Below are 10,688 nucleotides of genomic sequence, written 5' to 3'. Positions count from 1 at the left end.
CAGGCAAGTCCGCGGGGACGCGTCCCGAGGGACAGCGCGAGGAACGCCCGGCTCGGCAATGAACTCCCGAGGCCTCGCTCGGCTCCGCACGCCCCCTCCCCGGGCACCCGGCTCCCGGGGCCGCCGCTGTCCGCCTCCCCCTGTCCTGCCGGCCGACGCTCCTCCCGCCGGTTCCTCCTCCGCTAGGCGCGCCGTCCGCCCCTCCTCCCGGTCCCTCCTCTTTCGGCTCGGCCTCCCAGCGCCCCCGCCCCCGCCCCAGAGAGCTAGACATCCTGGCGGCCGGCGCAGCGCGCAGCCTCCGCCCCGGCTCGGTGCGCACGCCCGCGGCCCCGCGCTAGCCCGTCCGCCCCGCGCCGCCGAGTCCCGCGCCCCCTGCACGGCCGCCGCTGCGTCCCGACCGAGTGCGGAGCCCGGCGCGATGCGACGCTCCGAAGCGGGCCGCGCCGTGCTCCTGGCGCTGCTGGCCGCGCACTTCCAGGCGAGTCCGGCGCTGGAGGAGAAGAAAGGTAAGGCTGCCCGCGCCGCCGTCCTTCCCGTCCTGGGCGGCCGCGCTTCTGCCGGGCCGCCGAGGAACGCGCGCCTCGGTTCCGGGCGGCGGGGCACCTCGGGCGCGAGGCGCGGCGGGCCGAGGAGCCCGGAGCGTGGCTTTCCCGTCCGCTCTCCTGTCCTCCGCCGGGTGGAAGCCCCGGCGAGCGCTTGGTGCGGGGCGGGTGCGTCCCGGCACGTGCGTCAGCAGTCAGCCCGGGCCCGGGGGACGGGGAGAGGCGCGGGGTCCATCCCGCCCCCTCGGACCTCCGGAACGGGAGCGGCCCTCCGCACCCGCGCCCCGCCCCCGGGCCGGCTCTCCGACCCAGCGAGCCCTCCTCCCGGCGCACCCTTGACCCTGAGAGCTCGTCCCGGACACCAGCCACCTGTGCTGCGCGGCTGGGAGGGCCGCCCCTCCCTTCGGCACGGCCCGTCCGCGGCCCCCCTGCCGCCGCGAGCTGCCCCCGGCCGTCCGCGCCCTCCCAGACGGTGGGCTCTCGTGAGTGGTGGCTTCCCGGGACTCCCGAGACTCGCCCCCACCTGCAGCCTTTGGGCCGCGTGTCCGCGTTGCGCGGTGGAGTGGACAGAGCGGTGGGACCGGCCTCGGCGCGACAGCCGGGTCCTGGTGCGAACGCCCCAGGGGCGGAACCCTTCCTGGCCGGGGCCCCGCGGTTTCAAAACAGGACTCACAGCAAGCTTTCCTCCTCAAAATCCAGAGATTTTTCTCTTTGGGATGTGTCTTCTAGCTTTTTGAAGAATTTGACATTAGGCCAACCAAAATATTAAACTTAACTAAAAAAAAAAAAAAAAAAAAAGGATTGATGTCCATGGTTCATGTGTGCCCTGCCCAGACCCAACATGAGCGAGTCTGGCTTCGTGACTACCGACCATAAAGTCGCTTGACGCGAGAAACATGCCTCAGAAGGTTTAATTGCACAATTTCAAGATCGAGCAGCCCGGGTTCCGAGAGTCAGGTCTGTACTTGCTGTTGATGTCATTGGCACAGGGAGTTGGGTTTGGGGCTGAGCGCCTTTGCTGTGGGAGCGCTAAGGCATAAAAAGCAGTGGTTCCCAAACTTGGTTGCAAATTAGAATCACTTGGACTTTAAAACAAAACACAACAAATGATGTGTGGCTCCCACCCGCAGACTTTCTCATTTCTCTGGGCTGGGGTGAGATCTGGCATCTGTATTTTAAAAAGCTCCTCCGGTGCTTTTGTTGGACAGCTGGGTTTGGCAATCACTGGCAATGGAGGTGGAATCTCTGGAGAGATTACCTGCCCATTTACAAAGCTCTTTTGGAACATCTGGAGTTTTAACAGTCTTGCAAAAATATGGGAACGAGGACGTGGGGATGATTTCAGTAATAAGGGATTAGTCTTTTCACTGACGGGCTCCCCTACTCCATGCTGTGAACCCGGGAGGCTGTGGTCCTGCGCCTGAATCAGTTGACAATAGGGTTCTTCTAGGCAGGTGGCAAGGGGACCCCATCCTTATTTTAAGTGAAACTCTTGGAGTGCCTCCAAAGCATCGCTTTTCTCACTCCAGAAATGTTCCCAGCTCCTTGCCGTTAGCCCTTTGAACACTACTGTTAGTGCTTGGCGATTTGTTTCTAAGAAATATATAAATACCACTTAATTTGCCTGTTATTCCCGTGTTTGTTTAAAACAGAATCCTCCTGGATAGAATAGTGAGAGTAGGTGGGCCAATGTCATTGGGTTAAAGTAACATAAAAAGACCAAAGTGTAAGGGGCAGATTATTAACAAAAAGTGTGGAAGACCCATATCAATCAAATTTGGTCAGTTCTGTTCTAGAACATTTACTCATTTTAGAGAGATTTGTTTGGTTCTAAGATATGGTGTCTTTTGTTCTTCCTGCACTTGGTCCTGTCAGACACCGTTTTAAGTGTCCTCTTAATCCTTACATCGACCACACGAGGTGGGTCCTCTCATTATATATGGGGAAACTGAGGTACAGAGAAGCGACTTTCCCACAGCCAGCAAGAGGCAGGATTCAAACTCAGGGCTTCCCCCAGCCCCTGCCTGTGCTGTCCTGTGTGAGTTCTGGTTTCAAGGGAGCCCTGTTGGTGTGTGTGATGTAGGAAGCTGGCAGGGGAGGAAGAGGACCGGGGATGGGGAACCCACCTGGCGCGTGGTCTGGATTCCTGCTGCCCGTCCTCAGGAGACACCTTTTGTGGAGGAGCTCGATCACCAAGTGAGCAGTGACCGTGGAGATTGCTGGACGGATGTTGAGCAAGCCCCTTGCTCTTGCAAAACGGAAAGGTGAAGGCGCTACTCTGGAAGTGATCCTGGGTGGTATTCCCAGCCAAGCCAGCCTGCCTGGCCCCTCCTCTGAGGACATCCTTGGTTCAGTAGGTCTGGGCTGTATTGAAGAGGACAAACTCAGGGATTCCAAATTGTATCCAGAGTGAACCCTCCTTCCTCTAAGGAGACCAGAGGACTGCCACTCAGTACTGGCCTGGAGGCCAGGAGCCTGTGTCCTTATTCCCACTCTGTGTGAAGGTGGACATGTCCCTTGCCAGCTCCAGGTCCTTGACCCCTCATTGCTCAATTCAACAAATATTTATGGAGTGCACAGAATGTGCCAGGGACTCCCGAGACTCCTGGGCAGGGGTAATCTTAATGGTTTCTGTTGTTGCTTCCAGAGTGGTTCTTTGGGCCACTAATTAAGTATTAGTAGATTGCTTTTCAGATCTGAAAAGGAGACCAGTGTCTGTGTGTCTGTCATCTGTCCACACCCGGGTAGCTAGCAGTAACAGGCTGATAGCTCCCATCGGCTTTGGACTGCCATTTCAGACTTCATATGTTTAGTTTTATAGTCCATAGATTTTCAGAAACTTATTCTGAAGTTTGAAGAAGGCGGTTGCCAGAATCCATTGTGCTGTGTAATTAGACTTGGTCCATGGGATGGCACTAACATGTTTTAAAGTGCTTTTAGAGGTAGTGTCAGTAAAGAGGAAGAATTCTGCCCTGTTTGAAAAGAAAATACTCTTTGTTTTTCCGTTGATCAAAGCTCCAGGACCAGCAGCTAGTGTCTGAAACTTTCTTGACAGGAGTGGCAAGCCAGCTCTAACATTAAATTGGTGATCATGGTGTTTAAGAGAAGATAGCCCCATGCCGGTGCCCCAAGCCCTGATACGGGGGCAGGATCAGAGTGTTGCGGACACACGGCTTGTTGAAGGACACCTAAGAAATCGGCTGGCACTCGCCCTGTGGCTTGCTGTGAAAGTTGTGCTTGTGTGTGTGTTTGTGTTTTCATTTGGACTCAGTATAGTAGAAACGGGCTTATGGTTTTACCAACAGAGGTATGTTTTGAGAAAAGGTCCAAGTTCTAGAACATGGCTCACCATGTGTTGTTTCCTTGTGGACACAATTGAAAAATTATATTATGCCCCTCAGATTTCTGCTGAACAAATCCCATTTTTGTTTTCTTCTGTCACTTGTGGACATTCAAAATTATGATAAGAAACATTTTTGGTCTCAGTTAATTATTACTGGCTTATTTCTGAACCATCCACACACATGGAACAGAACTTACATCTTAGCTTATTCTCGTAGGTCATTCCCGTTTGCATCAGAGCTTCTGCCCATACCTTCTTTTTCATCTCCCTTCTAAAAGCTTGTCTTTTCTGAGAAAATTCCAACAGTTTTCTCTTTGCACAGCATCTAAGGATAGTCTGCCATCCAGCCCATGGGCGTAAGCAGGTGAGCTTGAATTCGGGCAAGGATCCAGGCTTTGAGACTTATGCCAAATAACCGGTTTGACGGAAATTTTCACATTTTCAGAGTCATCAGGTCCAGCTTCCTTGCAACAGGTTTAGATAGGAACACTCGATTCAGTTGTCTAGAAAGTTCCCTGAGCCAGCTGGGGCAGGAGGGGTAGCTGGGGCCAGCGAGCAGTGGTGGCTTGTTTTCTTAGCCTCATTAGAAGCTAAGAACTGGATTTGACATTTTAATCTCCGAAGACGCCGAAGTATAAGATCAAATGTCTGACCCTGCTGACTGAGCATCTGTGAGTTGCATATGCTTAAAGTAAACTTTACTCCTACCAAATTTCAGCAGCTTTTGCTTAAGAAAGTCATCTGTGAAAGCTTGAGTGTGGGGTAGAGTTTCCTTCTCTGCCCCACATTATATCCCATTTTGGTGGGTTCTCATGGAAAAACCCAGAGTCCAAGTATCTTTTCTGGCTCTATCTGGAACTCGTCATTATCAAGAGTCTCAAATTGCAATTGAGTGGACTCAGGGTTAGGTGAGAATGCCTTGTACACAGTTCTTGTTATAGCCACAATTGCACCTGTTACTAGGGGGCCCGCAAACATGGCCTTGATTTAGTTCATGTAATTGTGTTTATTTAATTATTATTACATAAGTTAACCACTGTTGTTCTTCCTTCGAATAAAAGGATGAGTATTGCTGTGTATTACAGCCTTGGCTTTTATTTGCTTTTTGTTCTTTATGTTCGAGCCATGGTGACAGTTTGTGCTGCTCCATCCCCATTTTGAACTCTAGGAATGAATCTGACTGGATACTTGCCCTTAAGTGTCTAGAAGTCAAGTATGGGAAGAGAGATCTATAGACAACAAGTGTGAAGATGTCACAGAAGCAATGATAGAATTCCATGCAGGATAAAGAAGCCTTCTGGTATTTAGTCCTTGCTTTGAATTCTACCTGGAGAGGGGGCCAGGTATAGCCCCAAATGGAAGGGATTACTCATTTGAGCCTGCAAAGAGCTATGGGTATTTCCCCAGAGACTATGATGTATGATGTGAAGGGCATTCCGAGAGAAGTGCCAAGAGTGGCGAAGTCCTGAAGAGCCCTGGTGATTCAGTGTGATGGGAGGGGAAGGGAGCGTTGCCGAGCCTCCAGTTCACGGGGAGCTGTGTGTGAAGGGAGGGGCACCGTGGAGTTCGAAGCTAGGAACTGGCATGACGTGTTTGGTGTTTCGGAAAGATGAGTCTAGCAGGATTGTGGGGGATGGATTATAGGGGCAACGGTAGCACTAGGGAGATGGGTGACTCCTGCAGGTGAAATGATGTCGCAGGACCAGTGAGGTTGCAGAACAAGAGACTCGGGCAGATCTGGAGGTAGAACTGATGGATAACTGTGTGTAACGAGTGTAAGAAATGGAGAATCCCAGGATGCCACACAGGCTTCTGACCCGGAAGCCTGGACAGATATAAATCCGTTCACGGAAGCTGCAAACGCTCCAGGCGGGATGGAGTTGATTGGTGGGATTTGCAGCGCTCAGGTGGGAAAAGTCCAGGAGGCAGTAGAGCATACGGGTCTGGAGCCCAAGGGAGCCGTGTGGCCTTGAATTGTTGTTTTATTAGACGTCTCAATTGCAGGCATTGTCTTTGGCTGTAGGACAGCTCGCCCCAGCCTGCTTTATGCTCACTGTCACCGTCCATACTGAGCCTGGCCAGGTTGTAGATCACCAGCTGCTTTTCGGACTAGGCTGCCATGGTGAGCAGCCTGACCGGGGCGGTTATCAGTAACTGATGAATAATATATCGTGCATCGAAGTACGGTGGGAATTGTATTTGTGTAGCACTGCACATCCTCAGATGGGAATCCGCCGTGTCTTATTTAGGACAGCATCAGATTACTTGGGTTTGTACGTTAGTGACTGAAGCAAAAAGACCAGGAGGTGACTCCTTTTTTAAAAAACACAGCAACCTTTCCACTTTGAACATTCCTTAGAATCACCAAGGAGCTTCTGAAAAAGAGGATGCCTTGCTGCGCCCTAGGCCAGTCCAGTCAAAATTTCTGGAGGATGGAACACCGGCACATACTTCTGAAAACTCCCTAGGGGGTTGTGATGAGTGGAGTAAGTGGTGTGTATAGCTTGCAGCAGAGAAGAAATTTTGTCTTTGTTCTCGGATTCCCATGTTTTACTCATTACATCAGCTTCCTCAGGAGTGAGGGGCTGGTTTATATTTCGTTAATAAATGAGTCTCTGAGTTGCATTTTTTTCATGAATTGATACATGAGAAGTCTACTACAGTGGCTCTCAGAGTATGTCCCAAGACAGCAGTAGTAGCGCCTTGAACTTAAGAGAAATGCACATTCCTGAATCCCCAGCCCGGACCTCTGAATAAGGTACTGGGGGTTGGGGCCAGGGTTCGAGAACTGCTAACATGCTGCCCGCAGGCCTCGAGCTGGGTTCTGGGTACACACTCGAGGAACGCAGAAACTGTGCTCGGCCTTACTGGATACACAGTTTGCAGGGCTGAGCTGGGGGAGGGGCACGTGTAGCACAACGTCTCATGATAGACGTGATGGGGGTTTCGGTGGAAGCCCAGAAAAGGGGCTGCGTCTATCTCTGGGACAGCGGCAGTGTCTCAGCAAGAGGACATTTAGCTGGAGCTCAGAGAATGAGGTTTTTGTCTGGTCTCCATGCGAAGGGAAAAGAGAGAGATGATACTGTGGCTGGTAGTCCTGCAGCAGGCCCGCCATGGCTGGCCACTTCATAAATGCACAGGTGAAGGCTTCCTTTTCTGAATGAGCATAAGGAAACTTACAATGTCAAAAGTAAAGTGCCCGAGAGCTGACACATTTTATATTTAAAAAATAAAATGGTCATCTGGTCATCTTCTTAAAAATTAACCAGATATGAAGGATTGAACTAGAATCTGGATTATAGTTCATAGTTTTAACATTCTCCCCAATAGCAAGATTTGTCCCTAAAACTTGTCGTGAATAAGAAAAATGACTTCGTCCGATCCTTTATTTAACTCCTACTACAGAAAGCAAGGAGAAAATGGCAACAAAAGTCTGCATAATTCTAGACACAATAAACACATGTTGCATCACATTGAACTCAGAAAATCTCTCAAATTAGTCGAGCCACTATCACTTACGAATTAGAAGACATCTATTTCCTGATTCACTGTTGAAAATTGCACAGGTCTACCTGTTTATTTGCAGAGCTTATTTGGAAACAACCAGGCAGATTTGGAACAGGGGATTAATGACTGCGAAATGCTCCCTTGTGCACTCATGCCTGCCTTTAAGTGGAAGTGGTTCTAGACCACTGTTTACTTAGCAGTTGTTGTAAGAGCATTTCTGAAGGATTTTATTTTGATCGCAGAAATGTGATACCTGAAGGTTTTACTGCTATGGACGTGCAGGCCTGCACATGGTAGATGATGTCATGATGGCCTTAGCAGTTGTAGTCCTTTGCACATGCTATCATTATGACCACTTGCTGAAGTTCCTTTCTTTTACTCTAGGTTTTGGAGAAAACTGATGCATTGCATATAGTCTCTCAGTTTGACAAACTGAATGTATGTGAAAAACTGCATGCTTTAGTTTCTTTGCCCTCAGTCATAAATTCATCTCTACTTTAGTGTCTGGAATAAAAACAGATCATTTATTGAATCTGTGCAAGTCCTTAAGGACAGGCAAGTGTTCCCAGAAATCTCTTATAATTGTAAATGGGATTTCAGAAAGTTTTGCAAAAAAATTTTTTTTATATCAGAAACCTGGTTTTACTTATTTACCAGCACATGTGGAATACCTGAAGTCTGTAGGGAGATTTTATCGCCATACCCCTTCTGCATTTACGCAGTATCTCTTAGTTCATTCGTATGCATCATAAGCTAGGGTAGATGGCTAAAATTGTGCAGAACAAGATAAACCATTTTAAGTTTCTTCCAGTACTAACTTGTAAGATCCTTTCTTTTTTTTTTTAACTAAAGTATACTTTAACATAATATTAGAAAGTTAAAAAATTATCGCCTCTTTTCACAAGAAAAGAAGAAAACACCCCACTACTTTTGATTAAGTCCAGATGAATGACAGAAAAGCAAAAGGTGGTAGTCTAGTCGAAGCATTATTGTATCACCTGTTGGTATTTAAGGTATTGATTTTTAAATACAATGCATTTCAGAACTTTTTCTTGGCTTTGATTTGCTACAGAGTTAATAGAGAATCAGAAACCTTTCCTTACTGTTACTTCCTGATTTCTTTCTCTTGCCATTTCCTGATACTTTAATAGACTTTATGCATGGAACATATTTATGAGTGAGAATAATGTATTACCTTAATCTGTCCTCCCTCCCTTGCCCTGTTTGTGTCCTTCCTTTCCTCCTCCCTTTCTCTCTTTCCCTCTTTTTGGAAGTTGTTATGAATAAGCGTTTGCAGAGAAAGAAAACTTCGACAAAAGATTGCAGTGAAAAACTTTGAGGAGTGACTGCAATAATACACTATGTAATTTTTTTTAAGTTAGAAAGTATCAAAGACATTCAGTATTTATGATTTTTTTGTACAAATAAGCATATTCTTGTATCATTCCTTAAAAGTGGTGTTGCTAAAGTTTTTCTTAGTATGTAGCTTAATGTATTTTCCCCCCAGTAATCTGTTGTTAGTTACAATAGGAAGAGAAAACAGATTAGAATCTACCTTCCTACTTTCAACTTCCAAAAAACAACTAAACCAGATGGTTCTGAGCCTCCTGCCAGCTGGAACTGTCTATGAAATTAAAAGCAAATCTAAATGCATGCAAGATATATATTTAAAGATGTCGATAATAAACGTATTGTCCCTATAATGTAGATGCTAAAACATTGATGTCATAATAATAATAATAACACCTTGCATTTATACATCACTTCACAGTTTACAAAATGCCTTAATATCCATCTTTCCTAGGCTCCCAACAACCCAACGGCATGAAGATAATTATCCACATTTGAAGGTGCGGGACCCAGGCTCACAGGGGTTCTGCAGTTTGCCCATGGTTACTGGGCTAGTCAACACTTAGGTGCCGAGAGCTTTTCCTGCTTCACAAAACACGCTGTCTCCCGACATGTGTGACACATCTGACACAGGTGACACATCTGATACGGGTGACACGGGTGACGCATCTGACATGGGTGATGCATGTGACATGGGTGATGCATCTGACACCTGTGACACATCTGACACAGGTGACGCATCTGACATGGGTGACACATCTGATACGGGTGACACGGGTGACGCATCTGACACAGGTGACACATCTGACATGGGTGACGCATCTGACACCTGTGACATATCTGACACGGGTGACGCATCTTACACAGGTGACACATCTGACACAGGTGACGCATCTGACACGGGTCGCACATCTGACACGGGTGATGCATCTGACATGGGTGATGCATCTGACATGGGTGACACATCTGACATGGTTGACACATCTGACACTTTTGACACATCTGACACGGGTGACACATATGACACCTGTGACACATGTCACACGGGTGATGCATCTGACACCTGTGACACATCTGACACAGGTGACACATCTGACACGGGTGACACACTGTCACCCGTGTCAGATGTCCCACACACTCTCCTTACCCCTCCTCTGAGACGTCCCTGGTTCTTCGCTGTTGACGCTTCCTATCATTTTTAGTCCTGCTTGTGAATCAAAAAACTAACATAGAGCATTCCTCAACATTTCTGTTATACATCTATTACTTGTCTTTAATGCCCCTCACAATTCCTGCTCTGTATTGTTCCTTTCCCACTTTTCCTCTTGTTGTGAAGTATTTTTGGAGAGTTTTCTCTTATATATGTGTTGTAATAGCCTGTTGCATAAGATACAGGCATTGAACTTATGAGCCTTGAAGACATTTACTTTAGAAATTAAAAGTATAACTTTATTTTAAAGAGTCGTAAGCTTATGTAAATTTGCCAGACCTGTAAATACTTGAAGAAAAAATCAGGGGAGAAAGCACCTTGATGTAGCAGTTGGGTCAGTTCACAATGCGTGTGGCAAAGTGTGCTAATTTACTTACACAGTTGTGCAAAGAATCGTATTCTGTGATTTAAATGAAGCACATACTTCAGTTCATTAGGGTGTGTAAACAGCTATGATGAAAAGAGACACACTTAACAAACAGTGTGCTCTCCAGGGATGCTCACGTCTACGTCATACCCTTTAGACAAAGCCATTCTGGCAAGTATCATCCTTGGAAGTGTGGACTTAAGGAGAATGTATTACAAAAATGAAGCTGCCCCGCTTTGAGGAGCTTTGTCGGTTAAATGGATGGAACAAGGAACATGACGGTGGGTGGGCCCCTCATTGATGGAGAGACACCTTTCCTCAAAGAATTTCCAGATACAGTGTTCATTCTCCTCCATTACAAAGGAAAGA

General features: G+C 47.7%; 1 protein-coding gene across 6 annotated transcripts in view; it reads left to right on the top strand.

Annotated features, from left to right (window-relative positions):
* The first annotated feature begins 280 nt into the window (after positions 1–280).
* EGFR (epidermal growth factor receptor) overlaps positions 281–10,688 on the top strand; it is a 193,608-nt gene continuing 183,200 nt past the window's right edge. For 4 of the 6 annotated variants that reach the window (XR_003436612.1, XR_003436611.1, XR_003436610.1 and 1 more), the window contains exon 1: positions 281–506. Coding sequence is in view for 3 of the 6 variants with exons in the window: in XM_027124105.1 (XP_026979906.1) it covers positions 419–506 (88 nt within the window). In the remaining 3 variants the exon portion in view is untranslated. The remainder of the gene's footprint in view (positions 507–10,688) is intronic. The other 2 variants (XM_027124108.1, XM_027124107.1) reach the window with 1 other exon arrangement.

The sequence above is a fragment of the Aethalodelphis obliquidens genome, unplaced genomic scaffold (genome assembly GCF_003676395.1).
Source record: "Aethalodelphis obliquidens isolate GAN/ISIS:26980383/991018 unplaced genomic scaffold, ASM367639v1 scaffold27, whole genome shotgun sequence".
Lineage (NCBI taxonomy): Eukaryota > Metazoa > Chordata > Mammalia > Artiodactyla > Delphinidae > Aethalodelphis > Aethalodelphis obliquidens.
This window is presented reverse-complemented; position numbering and strand designations above follow the sequence as displayed.